At 43.8% G+C, this 19,628-nt stretch overlaps 1 protein-coding gene across 1 annotated transcript in view; it reads left to right on the top strand.

Moving 5' to 3' along the window:
- LOC116037687 (protein NLRC3-like) overlaps positions 1-12,521 on the top strand; it is a 38,793-nt gene extending 26,272 nt beyond the window's left edge. Inside the window, 1 exon segment of the mRNA XM_036001666.1 lies at positions 10,201-12,521. Within this exon segment, the coding sequence (XP_035857559.1) occupies positions 10,201-10,942 (742 nt within the window). The 3' untranslated portion in view covers positions 10,943-12,521.
- Positions 12,522-19,628: the final 7,107 nt, after the last annotated feature.

The raw sequence follows: 19,628 nt of genomic DNA, 5'->3' as shown, positions 1-19,628 counted from the left end.
CCTCTGACCCAACTCACCACCAGATGGTGATCAGTTACCAGCTCTGGCCCTCTCTTCACCCGAGTGTCCAAAACATACGGCCTCAGATCAGATGAAACGATTATAAAATCGATCATTGACCTTTGGCCTAGGGTGCTCTGGTACCAAGTACACTTATGAGCATCCCTATGTTCGAACATGGTGTTCGTTATAGACAATCCATGACTAGCACAGAAGTCCAACAACAAACAACCACTCTGGTTTAGATCAGGGAGGCCGTTCCTCCCAATCACGCCTCTCCATGTGTCTCCATCATTGCCCACGTGCGCGTTGAAGTCCCCCAGCAGAACTATGGAGTCCCCCACTGGAGCCCCATACAGGACTCCATTCAAGGTCTCCAAGAAGGCCGAATACTCCGAGCTCTTGTTTGGTGCATACGCACAAACAATAGTCAGAGTTTTCCCCCCCAAAACCCGCAGGCGTAGGGAGGCGACCCTCTTGTACACCAGGGTAAACTCCAACGTAGCGGCGCTCAGCCGGGGGCTTGTGAGTATCCCCACACCCGCCCGGTGCCTCACACCCTGGGCAACTCCGGAGAAGAAAAGAGTCCAACCCCTATCCAGGAGTATGGTTCCAGAACCGAGACTGTGCGTAGAGGTAAGCCCCACCAGATCCAACTGGTAGCGCTCCACCTCCCGCACAAGTTCCGGTACCTTCCCCCACAGAGAGGTGACGTTCCACGTCCCCAGAGCCAGCGTCTGCTGCCCGGGTCTGGTCCGTCGAGGCCTCTGACCTTCACTGCCACCCATGTGGCAGCGCACCCGACCCCAGCGGTTCCTCCCACAGGTGGTGGGCCCATGGGTTGGAGAGAGAGGTGCCACGTAGCTTTTTCGGGCTGTGCCCGGCCGGGCTCCGTGGGCAAACCCGGCCACCAGGCGCTCGCTGACGGGCCCTCCATCTGGGCCTGGCTCCAGACGGGGGCCCCGGGCTTCCTCTGGGCAGGGTCACATCATCTCTACCTCGTTTTTTCATAGGGTTTTTGAACCATTCTTTGTCTGGCCCCTCACCTGAGACCACTTTGCCTTGGGAGACCCTACCAGGAGCACAAAGCTCCAGGCAACACAGCCCTCAGGTTCATAGGGACACACAAACCTCTCCACCACGATAAGGTGATGGTTCCTGGGCTACCAATCCCTTCAATATCAGCCGGTAACGTTGTTTTATTGTTATTCATTTTTTTGACCTCTTGCCAAAAGTCAGTAAGGTTGTTATTCTGTAGCTTTCTGGCTAGCGAGTCTGCTCTCATCGTGTTCTCGTTTTTCTTAAGGCGAGACACGGCAGGCAAAAACATTGGGTTTTTTTCACTGGTCAATTTTGAGATTTTGGGCTATTTGTCTTCAATAACATGTCTTCTTTCAGACTTGTGGTGAAATAAAGTCCGAAATACACATTTAGGTCTTTATTTTACTACACTTTGTCTGTTTGCGTCGGTAGATTTCACCTAAATTCAACAAAAGTTGGCGTTCTAAATCATCGCGCTGCTCCGCGATCGCTGTCTGCACCCTGTCGTCACATATACCGTTGGAAAGCTCTCTTTCTCCTGTACAATGCTGTCGGATCCAAATATGGTAATTTCCTTTTTATCAGCAACCAATGGTGAAAGTAAAAGGGGGGATTTAACTCAAAATGCGCAATCTCATTGGCTGATGCCAATTTCTGACAACGTGATTCGTTCAGAATGGTCACGTGACGCGCTCTGACATTTCCGCGATAGCTCAAAATATTGAAAGAAGTGCGTCGAAAACGGCCGAAAATCACCTCAGAGAAGACGAAAACAGTTGTTATTAGCAACAAGACACAGAGGATCACAAACTAAGACAGCAGATGATGAAATCCTTCACATAGTACGTCGATGTTTAAACTATCATTCAGAAAACAGGAGTGTTCAGACAGCGGAGGTAATCAGTCTCTCTCTCTCTCTCTCTCTCTCTCTCACATACAGTTTTGTATAATATAATCTCTTCTTTGTATCTCTGACAGTGTAAAGATAATCTGTCAAATACAGTTGTGTTCAAAATTATTCAACCCCCCCAATGCTGTAAATGGTTTTAGGGAATTTAGTGTACATTTGTAATTGTATTCAGAATGAAATCCTACAAGGACTTGTTAAAGAACCATATGCAACTAAAATGACATCAATTGGTTTTGTAATACAGTAGTAAATGTTTCTTTTGTGAATTCTTCATTGACACAATTATTCAACCCCTTAAAGACTACCACTCTGAAGAACAGAGGTTCATTGAAGTGTTTTCAATCAGGTATTGAAAACACCTGTGGATGTCAGGGAGCAGCAATAAAGCCTAATAAGCACCAATTAGGCAGCTTTAAAATGACTGTGATACTCAGCTCCTTCTAGACATTTACTGGTGTGGTTGCAAACATGGTGAAGTCAAGAGAATGGTCCAGGAAGACAAGAGAAGAGGTGATTACTCTTCATAGGAAGGGCAATGGCTATAAGAAGATTGCAAAGATGTTAAACATACCAAGAGACACCATAGGAAGCATCATTCGCAAATTCAAGGCAAAGGGCACTGTTGAAACACTACCTGGTCGTGGCAGAAAGAAGATGCTGACTTCGACTGCTGTGCGCTACCTGAAGCGTAGAATGGAGAAAAGTCCCCGTGTGACTGCTGAGGAACTGAGAAAAGATTTGTCAGATGTAGGTACTGAAGTTTCTGCTCAGACAATACGGCGCACCCTGCGTAATGAAGGCCTCCATGCCAGAACTCCCAGGCGCACCCCCTTGCTGTCTCCAAAGAATAGAAGAACCATAGAAGAATAGAAGAGTCGACTGCAGTATGCCAAAAGTCGTGGACAAACCACAGAAGTTTTGGGATAGTGTTCTGTGGACTGATGAAACCAAATTAGAACTGTTTGGGCCCATGGATCAACGCTATGTTTGGAGGAGGAAGAACAAGGCCTATGAAGAAAAGAACACCTTGCCTACTGTGAAGCATGGCGGGGGGTCAATCATGCTTTGGGGCTGTTTTGCTTCTGCAGGTACTATCTATCTACCGAAAATATATGCAAAATCGTGCATATTTAATGAGAAAATGCCTAATTTGCATAATTAAACATCCACATTTCAAAAACTTGTAATACATTTTTTTATATACTTGTTTAAGTAATCAACTGAGGAAGTTTCATGGAGATATCTATTATTTTAAAATTTTAGCCTATTCACCTGTAGTGTCTCGCCTTAATAAAACAAAGTGCATACTTAACTCTAGCATTTGTCATTTCTTCCTATCTAGCAATCCTCCATGTCTAGGCCTACCTGCCTCTGACCAGAGTCTAAAGGTCTCTCTTGCCTCAGCATACTGCTCAGCCACTAACTCATTCCACCCAGGTCTGATGTTAACTACCTTAAATTTACTTTTACAAAAGGGTTCACTGGAAGTATTAAGACATTTCACAATAACATCATACATAGCACAGAGTTTTTCAACATGTTGCACGTCCTTACAATTAATATCTGAGCACATTAGGGCCTCATGAGGCAGAGCAATATTATTTAAGAGACTTTTCCGTTGGCAGTGAGTATCCAGCCACCACCTCTTTCAGTTTACTTGAGGAAGCAGCATTATTATTATTTCTGGACAGCAGGGGAACATTCTCAACATCTATCAGTGCAGCAATAGGTATATGATCAGAGATGGCAAGTTCATAACAAATCTCCACATTACCCAGTGAGGCATGAGCATCAGCTGTGGTCACAATATGGTCTAACCAAGATGTTGTTTGCCACGCTTCACTAACGTAGGTAAAACTTGTGTCAGGCAACAGAGCTTTACTCGATAAAATTAATTTAGACTCATTACAGAACTGCTGCAGGTGTGCTGCAAATAAGGATTTGCTATCAGACATGTCAGCATTAAAATCACCCATAACATAGACACAGGATGAGCTGGTATCCTCTATGAATGAATGAATAAAAGTTAACCTGTTCAGAGATTCGTCCTCATGCTCATATGATTCATACGGTGTATAAACATTTAAAACAGTAAATTTCTTTCCATTACAGTTACACTCTAGTCCAACGGCCCAGTCAACATTTAGACGCACCACCTTCACCATTGAGTCATATTTGATGTTCCACAGTATAGCTACACCACCAGCTATCCTACCACGAACCAGCCTCGTACTGAGGTCGGTAGTGGACTCTCCAGCCCCATGGAAGTTCATGTGTATAGTGTTCAACTTATCTAGATCTTGTTTCGCCAGCCAGGTTTCTTGCAGGCACAGAATATCACATTCGTCCAGTATTGTGTTCACAGCCAGACGTCTTGATCTATCAGTAGCAGAATGTCCTACTCGCAATCCGCGAGTGTTGTAAGACACAACACGCATTTAATGTGTTTAGTTGCTCCCAGTGGAGCAGCTGGCCTTCATCCCGTCCTCGCCCACACATGTAATAGGTACCCCAGCATCGTTGCCGTGCAGCAGCCCCTCATCTCGAGAGCGAGGGGCATCCTCTGGACCAAGCGGACCTCCGTCTGCTCCTCTAGGGCGACGAGGCTCATAGTAACGTCGGACAAAAGACCCAGCGGGCCAAAGCTGCGGGTCGTACAGCTCCGCCACATCATTACATTCAGCAGAGAGACAGAAGGAGCTGAATCTACTCTGTGCCGTCTCTATTTTACTACATGTCACTTCCCGACCCAGCTTCATTTTTAAATATTCACTGAGAGTATTGGCATCTACACTGAGATCAAACTTTGTAGCAAATACCTTTACCATCTTTGTTTTGACACCCAGTATATTGCTAACCACACCAGTCCCAACTATGCCGGTTTTCTTTCTCACATACCTCGCTGAAGTTTTCTCAGTACGAGGTGTAGGGATTCGATGAGCAGGGTTCTCAGTTACCTGCTTCAGTCATACCTGCTTCAGTTGGCGCCCATCCTTTACCACCTTGCTCCATGGAGGGGTCTGCATTGGCCCCAGGGCTGGATCTACAGACTGGGCTGGCTGACTGCCGTCGGTCCAGCTAGGCGGTACAGTTAACCATCATTAACCCCAGAGGTAGGGCAGGGGGCAGGATCAGGACCCGGCGGCTTCTCCAACACAGTCGAGCGAAGACCTGCCGCACTGGGCACAGGGCCCGGTTGTATCTCCACAGCAGAGAGGCAGGCAGCCGGAAAAGTAGCGTCCGGGCCACAGTGCCCCTCCACAGCAGTCAGCCGGCTGTTGAGTTTAACAGAAACCTCCTGCAGGCCGCTACCTCAGTTCCCATAGTTCTTTTGAGGTAGTCAATGTCACCATTGATTTGCTGCATATTCCCGAGGAGCACAGAAACATTGATGTGTTTAAATGAGACGGGGGGTAATTCATCCAGGAAGTGCGATACAAATCTTGGGGTCTCTTCACCGCACTCATTAAGTGCTTGGAGGCACATTTTGACATTGTTAATGTCCTTCTTTGGTCCCCTGTGGGAGATCCATCGTTTGTCTTCAGTATGGTAAATCTCTGGTTTAATTCGAGTAAACTCTCCAACAGCACACCGTGCTGCTGCACCGGCCGCCATACTTTCTTCCTAGTTAGCTTTTGTTATCAGAGTTAGCTGTTGTTAGCAGAGTTAGCTGTTGTTAGCAGAGTTAGCTGTTGTATTAGCATGGTTAGCTGTTGTGTTATCAGAGTTAGCTGTTGTTAGCAAAATTAGCTGTAGTGTTAGCAGAGTTAGCTGTTGTTAGCAGAGTTAGCTGTAGTTACCATAGTTAGCTGTAGTGTTAGCAGGGTTAGCTGTTGTGTTAGCAGTTAGCTGTTCTGTTAGCAGAGGTAGCTGTTGTTACCAGAGTTAGCTGTTGTTAGCATAGTTAGCTGTAGTGTTAGCAGAGGTAGCTGTTGTGTTAGCAGAGAAAGATGTAGTGTTAGCAGAGTTAGCTGTTGTTAGCAGAGGTAGTTGTTGTTAGCAGAGTTAAATGTAGTGTTAGCAGAGGTAGCTGTTGTGTTAGAAGAGTTAGATGTAGTGTTAGCAGAGTTAGCTATTGTTAGCAGAGTTAGCTGTAGTTAGCAGAGTTAGCTGTTGTTAGCAGAGTTAGCTGTAGTGTTAGCAGAGATAGCTGTTGTTTGCAAAGTTAGCTGTAGTGTTAGCATGGTTAGCTGTTGTTAGCAGAGTTAGCTGTAGTTAGCATAGTTAGCTGTAGTGTTAGCAGGGTTAGCTGTTGTGTTAGCAGTTAGCTGTTGTGTTAGCAGAGGTAGCTGTTGTTACCAGAGTTAGCTCTTGTTAGCATAGTTAGCTGTAGTGTTAGCAGAGTTAGCTGTTGTGTTAGCAGAGTTAGATGTAGTGTTAGCAGAGTTAGCTGTTGTTAGCAGAGAAAGATGTAGTGTTAGCAGAGTTAGCTGTTCTTAGCAGAGTTAGCTGTTGTTAGCAGAGGTAGTTGTTGTTAGCAGAGTTAGATGTAGTGTTAGCAGAGTTAGCTGTTGTGTTAGCAGAGTTAGATGTAGTGTTAGCAGTGTTAGCTATTGTTAGCAGAGAAAGATGTAGTGTTAGCAGAGTTAGCTGTTGTTAGCAGACTTAGCTGTTGTGTTAGCACAGTTAGCTGTTGTGTTAGTAGAGTTAGCTGTTGTGTTAGCAGACTTAGCTGTTGTGTTAGCACAGTTAGCTGTTGTGTTAGTAGAGTTAGCTGTTGTGTTAGCAGAGTTAGCTGTTGATAGCAGAGTCAGCTGTTGTTAGCAGAGTTAGCTGTATTGTTAGCAGAGATAGCTGTTGTGTTAGCAGATGTAGTTGTTGTGTTAGCAGAGTTAACTGTTGTTAGCATTTAGCCGTTGTGTTAGCAGAGTTAGCTGTTGTTAGCAGAGTTAGCTGTAGTGTTAGCATGGTTAGCTGTTGTGTTATCAGAGTTAGCTGTTGTTAGCAGAGTTTTCTCTCTCTCTCTCTCTGTCTCTCTCTGAGTCGGAGCTGAGCGTGTGTAAGTCAGCTGCTTTGTTTGTAGTTTTTCTTACTTTTCTTTTTGTTGTTTTTGATAATTTCATTTTGTTTTGGTTAGTTTAATGGTATAGGTCACTTTACATTTAATTTATAGTGGTTTTTGGTGGTTAGTTTGGGTTATTTGGGTGGTTTTGTCTCCTGCCGGCGTCTCGCCGGTCGGCGTGTGCAGCCGCCATGGTGAATGGAGAGGGGTTCTCCACGCTCACCAGGAAACATGGCATTAAGATCTGTCCTAGTTTCCCGTGCAGCGTGGAGGACATTAGTCTAGCTGTGGGGGAAAAGGTCGGGCACGGTAGTATTAAGTCGGCCGCTTGGATGAACGGCGCCGTGGTCATCTTCCTGGACCGGGAGGATAAGGTGAACCAAGTCATCGAGGCGGGCATCACCGTGAGTGAAATGTTTGTTCAGGTGCTACCACTGACACAACCAGCCACCAAGGTAGTCCTGTCCAACGTCCCACCGTTCATCTCTGATGGCTTCCTCAGCAGAGAGTTGTCCAGACACGGGAAGATAGTCTCCCCCGTTAAAAAGATCCTGTCTGGATGTAAATCTCCGTTGTTGAAGCACGTCGTGTCTCACCGGAGGCAGCTCTATATGATACTGAACCATTGGAACGAGGAGTTAAACCTCCGGTTCCATGTTAAAGTAGATGATTATGAATACGTGATTTTTGCAACATCATCAGAGATGAAATGTTTTGGTTGTGGAGAGGTGGGACACACGGTGAGGGCCTGCCCGAGACGAGGTGATCCGAATCCTCCCGGTCCGGGAGCCCCCCTCCCCCGGGGGAACCGGGTGAGCCGGGGCCGGCTGCCGCGTCCGAGCGGCCGATGACCACTCCGCGCGCTGCACAGCGGCGTGATGATGCCGTGCCCGACCAGACACACGGGGTGAGTAATGTAAATACACTGGGTGTTTGTGTGAATGAAGTGGGAGGGGAGGGTGAGGGAAGTGTGTGTGAGGCAGACAAAAGTGTTGTGGGTGAAGAAATGGAAAAAGGAAATAAATTGGGTGAGGATGTGTGTAGGGAGCAGACAGGTGAGATGGATGAATCAGCTGAGGCTGAGCTACCTGTCCCTGCAGGCGCAGCAGCTGATCAGAGAGGAGGGAGGAGGTTGGTTTGGGTGAAAATCACAAAGTTCTAAAATTGTCTGCAAGGAAAAGGAAAAAAAAGGACCTCAGGAATAGGGGCTCTCAGGCCAAAAAAATGGCAGTGAGAGAGGAGGAGGAAGGGGAGGAGGAGGGAGAGGTGGAGGAGGGAGAGGTGGAGGAGGAAGAAAAAGAGGAGTTAGATATTGAGGAAGATGAGGAAAAAGAGGACTGTACTGTACTCAGTCAGCCTCTGACTGACTCCCAGGTCTCTGTGGGGTCAGGACAAGGAGAACTGTACCAGGTACAACAAATAAGACAGTTCCTCCAGAAAACTAAAAATAGTAAAAACATAAACCTTGAAGACTATTTTGTTATTGATCTCAATACGAGCTCAGATGAATCTGAGAGGTGAAGGAGGCTTCACTCTACCGGAGTTTTTCCGTTTAAAGAAACTGGTTCTGAGGATCAAACTAGAGCTTTTAAATGATGGAGAAAGTGAGAGAATGTAAGACCGTCCGTTTGTTGTTGGGCTTAATTTTTGTGTCGTTTTTGTGTGTCTTTCCTCACATCTCCACCTCCAGAAAACTAAAAAGTCTAAGAACGATCTGGAGATAACTATAGTGAACCTGCAGAGTTCTGCAGAGTCCACAGGAAATCGAGGCTGTTTTGAAGACCTCAAGTCTAAAAAAGCCGTCTTGGCAGACCTGCTGGGCATGAGAACACGGGGCGCTGATCCGGTCCCGTTTTCAGACTGCTGCTTTAATGGACTCTCCAACTAAGTTCTTTTTTAGTTTGGAGAAGAAGAATGGGCAGAGCAGGATGATTCATGCTCTGAGATCAGCAGGAGGACAGCTTTTAACGACAGCTTCCCAGATCCGAGAGAGAGCCGTGGACTTCTACTCTGATCTCTGCAGCACAGAGTACACAGAGGACAACGAGTCTTTCACCAGGTTCTGCAGAGACCTGCCCACGGTTTCTGGGGACGACAATGAGGAGCTGGAGGGGCCCCTGATGGAGGAAGAGGTTTTTAGAGCTCTATAAGGCATGCAGTGGGGAAAGGCCCCTGGGATTGATGGTCCCTGTCGGTACACGATCCGTTCTGCACATGCGCAAGATAATACTGTTTTACGTATCTATACGACCTGCACGATCTGTTCCACGCTAGCCTATGGCTAGCCTCCACCGGGAAGCTAACGTTAGTTTAGCTAACAGCTAATTCGGCTAACCGCTAGCTGACAGCTAGATTCAGTCTAAAATAACGTTAACTCAAACGTAATGGGAAAAGCAGCTACAGCTAAATTAAGACTTCACAGTAATAACAATAAAGACAAGTATTGAGTGATTGTATTTTAAATGAGCACAAGTAAAGTAGAACTGACGTAACAGCTGTTATATATGTTAGGTGTTTGTTATATATGTCAACGTTTATTTTCAAGGTTTATTTTGAGGGTACTTTAAAGTTATTACATGCTGTCTCAGCTAGCAGTTAGCCGAATTAGCTGTTAGCTAAACTAACGTTAGCTTGGCTGTCGACCGGAAGTGTGGAACAGATCGTGCAGTGTCGTAATCCTCGTACAACCGCGCATGCGCGAACATTTTGCGCATGTGCAGAATGGATCATGCAGGCAAAACAGATCGTGTACCGACAGTGTCCCTCCAGAGTTTTACAAAACTTTCTGGGACATAATGAAAACGGACATTTTAGATGTTTTTATGGAAAGTTTTGATGGATGCTCGCTTCCTCAGAATTGCAGAAGGGCTGTGCTGACTCTCCTCTCTAAAAAAGGGGACTTGCAGGACGTTAAGAACCAGTTCTCTAAGCCAGTCTCTCTGCTGTGTGCAGATTACAAGATGCTGTCCAAAGTCCTGGCATCCAGGCTGAAGTAGAAAAGGAAACGTTTTTCTGAAAATAAAGGTTTTGTAAAAAAAAAAAAAAATCTCTCTCTGTCTCTCTCTCTCTCTCTCTCTCTCTCTCTCTCATATGATTGGACTCTTTAAAGGAAATTAAACTGATTCCATATTGTAATTGGTTGTCAGCCCAAATATGAATATAAATGAGTAAATTCCAGCCCTACATGTGATGAGGATGAAGCTGTGTGTGTGAGAGTGATGTAATGCCCCCCCCCTCCTCCTTTCAGGGTGGAGCCTGCTGGAGTCAGATATTTGACACCAGGTCTGAGGAAGTGTAAGTCTGTTTTTAATTTCATTCATCAAACTGTGACATCACTCATCCAACCCTCTGATGTCATCATCTACGTGCTGATTGGTTAATAACTGCAGCTGTGTTGTGTCTCCTTCTCTCCGTCAGATTCCTGTGAACTCACACTGGACACAAACACAGTGAACAGAAAACTCAAACTGTCTGACAACAACAGGAAGGTGACATTAGTGAAGGAGGAGGATCAGCCATATCCTGATCATCCAGAGAGGTTTGACTGGTGTCCTCAGCTGTTGTGTAGAGATGGTCTGACTGGTCGCTGTTACTGGGAGGTTGAGACGAGTGGAGGGGTTCATATATCAGTGAGTTACAGAGGAATGAGGAGGAGAGCCAACAGTGATGACTGTTGGTTTGGATTTAATGATCAGTCCTGGAGTCTGATCTGCTGTGATGGTCATTACTCTGTCCTTCACAATAAGAGAAGAACACCCATCTCCTCCTCCTCTGTCTCTAACAGAGTAGCAGTGTATGTGGACTGTCCTGCTGGCTCTCTGTCCTTCTACTCAGTCTCCTCTGACTCACTGATCCACCTCCACACCTTCAACACCACATTCACTCAGACTCTCTATCCTGGGTTCAGGTTCTGGTCTCCTGGTGCCTCAGTGTCTCTGAGTCCTCTGGAGGACGGAGAGTCTCCTCCTGTCAGAGAACCAGACAGTTGAGAGAGAGAAGAAGAGAGAGAGAAAGAGAGGCAGACAGACAGACAGACAGGCAGACACACAGACAGACAGACAGACAGACAGACAGACAGACAGTTGTGTGTAACATCAACTCTAACTCTAGTTGAACTTCTTTTGTGAATTTGTGGTAAATTCAAAGTGATTGAGATGAAGTGAACCTAATTTAGGAGTAAGATGTGTAGAAATGATGACTGATGTAGACTACAGCTGAGAGGATGTAATAGTTGTAAGTTGATGAATGATATATTTAAATATGTGATGTATAAATGTTCTTTTGTTGTCTATATTGGAAGCTGTGGATGTTTAAAGGTTGAACTCTGATGAAATCAACATCTGAAATCAGTTTAAAGAGATTTGTCTCCATCTGGTGGAGAGACTCAGCAGCGCAGACGGGGAGGTGCATGATGGGAAATGGAGGATCCAACAGTCTCACCAGTTTCTCATGCTTCGTTTGTCCGTTGAAAACCCAAAAAACAGCTATAACCATAATTTTGCTTACAAATGTAATCATAATTTTTGCTTATTAATGCAATCATGTTTTCTGTTCGTAAATGTGATCATAATTTTGCTTAGGAATTAGAGTCATGCTAAATACTATGTTAAAAATATCATTATATTCATCTGCTTAGTGTATAAGTATGAGAAGGTCCGCCTGCAGTTCACGCAGAGGGGAAGTGTGTGTGTGTGTGTGTGTGTGTGTGTGTGTGTGTTTCTGTACGAGATTGATGGAGACGAGGGAAGAGTTTGTGTTTATGTGGGGAGCGTTGAGTTTGTGTGTGAAAGGAGACATATGTACTGGTGGACTTTATACACTTTTGGTTTAAAAGAAGAGAGTCGAGCTGTCGTGTATGTGGCGAGATTTTCCAACGCATAAGATCCTGCCTTAAAGAGTTTTCCAGGACTTTATAGCTACATAAATACAATTTGTCCATTTCTCTGGGGATTATAATGCCTAGATATTTTATTTTGTTCTGATCCCATTTCAACTTCAACCTTTTCTTAAATTCTGTCGGGGGATTGCATCCTATTTCCATGGCTTCAGTGTTAGCTGAATTTAATTTATAGCCTGAGATGGCCCCATATCTTCCAATTTCCTCCAAAAGCGCCGGTAATGATTGATGTATATCAGTTAAGAATACTATAACATCGTCTGCATATAGCGCAAGTTTATGTTCTTCATCTGGTATCTTAACGCCCTTTATACCCATACTTGCCCGTATGCATTCCGCCAATGGCTCAATGCACAGGGCAAAGATCTGTGGGGAGAGCTGATCACCCTGTTTTAACCCTCTTTTTACCTGGAAAGATTTCGATAACGAACCTATGGCTTTCACTCTAGCTGCTGAATCATTATACATTCCCATCATAAGATTAATAAACTTCTTGTGAAAGCCAAATTGATTCAAAACTGCAAACATAAAGGGCCAAGATACTCGGTCGAAAGCTTTTTCCGCATCCAATGTAAGCGCTATCATTTGTTGTTTTGTTTTTCTAGCAAAATCAATAACATGAAGGGTTCTGGATGGACAGATTCTCTGTTCCTGATGGATGTGAGGAAGCTGAGTGTCCAGACTTTGCCTCCTTTCTATCTATCTAAGTATGTGGAGTATCTCTCTCTCTCTCTCCCTCTCTCTCCCTCTCTCTCTCTCTCCCTCTCCCTCTCTCTCTCTCTCCCTCTCTCTCCCTCTCTCTCTCTCTCCCTCTCCCTCTCTCTCTCTCTCCCTCTCTCTCTCTCTCCCTCTCTCTCCCCCCCTCTCTCTCTCCCTCTCCTAAAAGTCCTGCCACAGGCGGGACTCGAACCCCGCACTCCCAGGTGACAGTCGGTGGTTTTTCTTTCTGAAATCAGTTGAAAGAGATTTGTCTCCATCTGGTGGAGAGACTCAGCAGCACAGACGGGGAGGTGCATGATGGGAAATGGAGGATCCAACAGTCTCACCAGTTTCTCATGCTTTGTTTGTCTTTCTTCTGTTGAAGTTTTGGGCGTTTTGGTTCCTGTTTTGTGACGTTACTGTTGCTGTTTACAAGTTGTGGTTGTTTCTGAATCTTTTTAAACTTGTAGTCCCCTTTCTCAACGTCGCTGTGTCTTCTTTAACGGCGGTGTTCCTGTGTCTCTGTTGTTGACATGGAAGATAGACGTCCATGTCGGTGACGACCTGATCAAACAGCTGAAGTTGATTTCCTTTCTCCAGCCGTCAGAAAACAAACTGTCGTCTCCCTGCCCAGCGTAGAGTCCCATGAAGAAGGAAATGTAACCCTCGTTCAAATAAAAGAAGTTCTCTGCTTCCTACATGGAGTCTAACTCTCCCGTATTTAATCGTCGGGACACATTTAAAGCTGTCCAAACTAAACATATTGAAAATAAAGTTGTATACCATGGTCTGGGTGAATACTGGCTTCTGATTGGCTGCAGGGTGTCCATAAAAAGTGTTGTAGGACACCTAGTAAAGGAGTTCTGGTGAAACTGACTGTTGGGCTTTGAAACTGGACGGCTGTTTGAGTCTAAATCTGACCGCTGTATGATAGAGAAAGGTGAGGATGCTTTAGTTCTACAGCCACAGGTTACGTTGGAGGAGGAAGGGGGGGGGTTATTCTGAAGATCCCCACCCTGGATGCTGCAGCCATTTCTGCCAAATAAGGGCAGGATTTCCTGAGGAGGGTGTTGAGCGGAGGTTCAGTTGAAAACCCAAAAAACAGCTAAAATATATGTTATTGCTTTAAGAAATGATTTAGCCCAAAAACAGCTATAACCATAATTTTGCTTACAAATGTAACCATAAGTTTTGCTTATTAATGTCATCATGTTTTCTGTTCGTAAATGTGATCATAATTTTGCTTAGGAATTAGAGTCATGCTAAATACTGTGTTAAAAATATCATTATATTCATCTGCTTAGTGTATAAGTATGAGAAGGTCTGCCTGCAGTTTATGCAGATTGGAAGTATGTGTGTTTCTGTACGAGATTGATGGAGACAAGGGAAGAGTTTGTGTTTATGTGGGGAGCGTTGAGTTTGTGTGTGAAAGGAGACATATGTACTGGTGGACTTTATACACTTTTTGTTTAAAAGAAGAGAGTCGAGCTGTCATGTACGATGGAAGATTATTATTGCTCGGTTGCGTAATGAATAAGTTAGTTAGTTAGTTTAAGCAAATGCAACTTAATGCGAGGCACGTAACGTCATCACGGGTGACTCTTCCTACTTGTCGTCGGTGTATGATATCCTGTGTTTGCGTTAAAAAAGATCCCTTATTAGGCCGTGAGAAGTGATGAGACAGCCCCTGCTGAAATGGGGGGGGGGGGGTTGGCCAGTCAATGTATGGAATAAATAGGGGAGCTTCTGTGAGAGAGCATCTCTTCGTGGGGCATTTTGCACCAAAAGAACTTCCGTATTTGAGTATCTTATTCACTCTGTTAGACTTGGTGCATTTTTGGTTCATTTTCTTTTTGTTCAGCTTTTTGCCTTTTTTAACTTTCTGCTTTAACTAAAATAAAAATACCTGAGTTCAATTTTGAACTAGGGGACAAAACCCGCGTATTCATTTTGTGCCTTTTTGGAAGATTTTTATTTTTCATCTTCTTCTTCAAACCTGCCTCCCGTAGGGGAACATCCCTATGGGAGGCAGCTAGAGACTCCTCTCTAACCTCTGGGAGAGTCGGGACCCAGCGGGGAGCCATGTTGACAGGCAGGCCTCCCACTAACTCATCCAGAGGTCCTTTCCTTTTTTAACTTGTACTTTTTTATTGTGACATTGTTCATATTACAATCATACAACTAACATGTCAGAATTGACACTATATATATCTATATATTTTCTTTTTTCCCCCTCCCCCCTCCCTTCCCCTCCCCCGCACCCAGTGGAAAAAAAAACAAAAGAAAACGTGGTATATACGTCTACACATACATACATACATACATACACTCCCAGACGTACCTCACATATCCACCCATATGTTCATATAAGCGTATGCATGCATCCATACATCCCTACATCCATGTTGACCTACAGACATACAGAATTCCACATGGTTGCATCGTATGTCACAGAGATTACATCCGTGCCTCATCCAATCACACAGGTCCAAATCCATGCTTAGTTTTTGTTTTTCAATGCATTTGGTTGGCATATGCGACCCATCTCTTCTCGAATCGCTTCATTTCACCTCTCGTCTTGTGCGTTATCATTTCATTTTCATACAAGTTTTCTGCAACCTCGATCCATTCATCTAACCTGGGCGGATGGATGGGTTTTTTTCCAGCCTCGGGTTATTTGTTTAATGGCAGTAATTGTCAACACCCAGAAGACGTAGTCATTTTCTTTGTTTAAACCTTTCGGCCGTATACCAAGCGCGACATGTAATTGTTGGAAATGAGTATTTTGTCCGCAAATTAGCTTCCTTAATTCCAGCGCCTTAACCCAATGTGACTGGATGTTTGAGCACGTATAGAGGACGTGAACCAGGTCGACGTTACATTCACCACACTCTCTCCAACAGTATTGTATTTGGTTTGTATATTTCCTCGTTTTCAGGGGTGTTATAAAAAATGGAACCAATAGTTTCCACGCGTATTCCTGCCAATAGGGGGACTTTACATAACAAAAAACATTTTACACGCCTGACTCCACTCGTCTTCAGTCAACGTTATTCCAATATCTTTATCCCAAGAATTTAAAGTATTGTTAATTTGGTTATCATTGTTATTATTTAAAATGTTATAAATTTGTCCCGTTACATTTTTAAAACTCAACTTTTCATAGACTTTCAAGATATGCTCCACGATAGGACCGAGGTCTTGAAAAGACCGTATGTTTGTTGTTATATAGCTCCTTACTTGGAGGTATCTAAAAAAATGGGTACTTGGGAGGTTATAATCCTCAGATACATTTTCGAATGCATCAACTATGCGGTCTTTGAATATTTTATGGAATCTTGTAAGTCCTTTAGTTTCCCACATCCTGAAAGTCTCATCCATATGATTTGGAGTGAAGTCTGGGTCCTGACTAATTTCCCTCAGGCGAACCGTATCAGTTGATTTTATTTTCATAATTTTACCTAATCTGTTCCAGCTCTTCCATGTATGGTAAATAGAGTAATTCAAATGTTTGACCCTTTCTGCAGTTTGCCCTGAGAACATTAGAGAGGTGGGTGAGTCTACCAATTTATTCTCAATAGATTTCCATTTAGGATTCATTTTACTATTCATCAAAACTAAAATGCTTTGAACTTGGGCTGCGTTGTAACAAAGACTCCAATTTGGTAGAGCCGACCCACCCCGTTCCCCGTTCCCCGTTTTGTTGTAAAGATTAGAGTTTTACCCTTGGCTTCTTTTCATCCCAAATAACCCTTCCTGGCATTCTTTCCCGCTCCTTAAAGCGTGAACTTGTTAGATACAAAGGAAGGTTCTGGAAAAAAAAAAAGAAAGCGTGGCAATACGTTCATTTTTATAATACCTATTTTCTCAAATATTGTAAGTGGCGAGATTTTCCAACGCATAAGATCCTGCCTTAAAGAGTTTTCCAGGACTTTATAGCTACATAAATACAATTTGTCCATTTCTCTGGGGATTATAATGCCTAGATATTTTATTTTGTTCTGATCCCATTTCAACTTCAACCTTTTCTTAAATTCTGTTGGGAGATTGCATCCTATTTCCATGGCTTCAGTGTTAGCTGAATTTAATTTATAGCCTGAGATGGCCCCATATCTTCCAATTTCCTCCAAAAGCGCCGGTAATGATTGATGTATATCAGTTAAGAATACTATAACATCGTCTGCATATAGCGCAAGTTTATGTTCTTCATCTGGTATCTTAACGCCCTTTATACCCATACTTGCCCGTATGCATTCCGCCAATGGCTCAATGCACAGGGCAAAGATCTGTGGGGAGAGCTGATCACCCTGTTTTAACCCTCTTTTTACCTGGAAAGATTTGGATAACGAACCTATGGCTTTCACTCTAGCTGCTGAATCATTATACATTCCCATCATAAGATTAATAAACTTCTTGTGAAAGCCAAATTTATTCAAAACTGCAAACATAAAGGGCCAAGATACTCGGTCGAAAGCTTTTTCCGCATCCAATGTAAGCGCTATCATTTGTTGTTTTGTTTTTCTAGCAAAATCAATAACATTAAGAGTTCAAGAATTTATTGATGCCTTATGTACTGGTTTGCACTTGGTAAAGATGTACATATGCCCTTTGATTTTTTACAGCCATGATTTACAGGAGTTAACCTCTGCTTTCTCATCTTACACATCCCACTCCTCTGTTATGGTGTGGGGGCCATTTCAGTAGATTTACTCATTAACATTGTTGTGGAAACACAATACGCATGGAAACTAAATGCACACTTCCTGCATCACTGCATTACTTTAAATATTAAGTTACTCCTCTAGTAAACTAGTATTCACATGAAATAAAATAATAAAAGATTGAGACCATTCAGCAAAGCACTCTGGGTAACATTCAACACACAAACTGACAAGCGTTATGGGGGGAAATCTGCGTGCGTATAGACCTGGTAAGTCCCGCCCCTTCCGCTAATCGCCCTGGACCTCAAAGTGGAAAAACCGTCAATGCAAGTGAATGGGAGAAAATAATTATTTTCTGTACCCGTTTGAATTTTGCCATGAATGTGAACATATGTTGTGTGTGAATTTTTTATATAATTTTTCGTGTAAAGAATGCTTCAATTTAGCGGGTAGAATTTTGATACGGTTAGACTTTGTGTGAGAGCACTTTGTGGACTACAGCTCTTCGCTGCTTTCGACGCGTTTTATATACGTCACCACCACTAGCACATGTTTTTCAGACGGGAATCTGAAGAAAGAACAGCCCATTTTGTTTGAATGGTGACATTTGGGTACAAAACACACAGGCATCTCGATCTGTCTTCATAGATTATCGCACCGTGATTTATGGAGGGAAAATGCGTTATGGGGTGACGTCACATATGCGACATGTAGTCTTTCTAGTTTTGTCTTTTCCACAACGGCTAGCCGAAGAATCATGCAATATACTGTCAAACTCGTTACATGAAAAATTATATAAAAAATTCACAGACAACATATGTTCACATTCATGGCACAATTCAAACGGGACCAGAAAATAATTATTTTCTCCCATTCACTTGCATTGACGGTTTTTCAACTTTGAGGTCCAGCGGGGTTTTACGGAAGGGGCGGGACTTACCAGCTCTATGGTGATGCAAAAGTTTGTGAAATGCGATCCACCAAGTCTGCGCGCCTGCGTAGATCCTTCCTTCTACTTCTCTCCCTCTCCTCCTCCTCTCTCCCTCTCCTCCTCCTCTCTCCCTCTCCCTCTCCTCTCTCCCTCTCCTCCTCCTCTCTCCCTCTCCCTCTCCTCTCTCCCTCTCCTCTCTCCCTCTCCTCCTCCTCTCTCCCTCTCCCTCTCCTCTCTCCCTCTCCCCCTCCTCTCTCCCTCTCCCTCTCCTCTCTCCCTCTCCTCCTCCTCTCTCCCTCTCCTCCTCCTCTCTCCCTCTCCTCTTCCTCTCTTCCTCTCCTCCTCCTCTCTCCCTCTCCTCTCTCCCTCTCCTCTCTCCCTCTCCTCTCTCCCTCTCCTCCTCCTCTCTCCCCCTCCTACTTCTCTCTCCCTCTCCTCCTCTCCTACACTGGGTAACATTTAACACACAAACTAGTTGCTATGGACTCGTCACTAGGCTTCCTCAGTCATTGTATATTTTAGCATATGGGTAAAGCTGCCGAAGCTGAACATTATATTCCAAAACATGTATGTTTATTTTTAAAGCATATTTTAAATTACATTGTAACAATTTAACTATTCGCCCTTGAAATCCAATCGCGGCACGGCTGTCTTGGAACACAACAGACAGACGGTGGCAGGATGCCCCGACACCTAAATTTAACTAAAATGTAACAGTGAACACTCAGTGTTGGACCTTCAGTCTGTTGAGATGCCTCCACAAACACAGAAACCAAGCGCAATCACACCATAAAATGTTAAGACACATTAAGAAAAAAGATCCGTATTTTGCCGTAATCCAATGACACTAAAGAAAAGTAATCCACAGCGATCAGGAGATCTACCTCGCCGTTTAAACAACGTGGAATAACACGTATAAAAGTCCAAATCTACACAAAACCCGCAATCAAGCTGACATCAAATGTATATACATGGCATTTATGAAACCTTTATTGCAACCTTGGCATGGTAAGATGTCCAGACTAGTGCAACAGTAATTTTTGTTCTTTGCGTCCTGCTGCTCCATCGTCAGCCAGGAAATATTTCTTTTTTACTAAAGCAGTATATGAAATCTGATGTATTACCTACCACCATTTAGTTGTTTCGTGTTATTTAAGATATTTATAAAATATCTGGTCATGTCAGACGTAATTATTCCACTCATTTTTTAAACAATGCAATTACCCGTTTCAGCCACCAGGGGGCCCCCCTCAGCAAACTCATGGGTCAGACCATCTGGTAGCGAAGGAGGGTCGAGACTGAGAGCTACATGGAAAAATATGCACCAAGCAACAACAAGAAATTTGGAAAAGTTTCTGTTTTCATGAATACAAAAGTTGGGTGACCTTCAAAAAGTTTCTATATCAAATTTCAACCAAATTGTCAAAGAAAGTAACAATGATGGTTCCATACAACGCTCTTCACAAGTCAAATAAATGATTAGTTCA

Source organism: Sander lucioperca, chromosome 5 (genome assembly GCF_008315115.2).
Source record: "Sander lucioperca isolate FBNREF2018 chromosome 5, SLUC_FBN_1.2, whole genome shotgun sequence".
In the NCBI taxonomy this organism is placed as follows: domain Eukaryota; kingdom Metazoa; phylum Chordata; class Actinopteri; order Perciformes; family Percidae; genus Sander; species Sander lucioperca.
The sequence above is the reverse complement of the archived record's forward strand: the minus strand, read 5'-3'. Positions and strand labels throughout refer to the sequence as shown.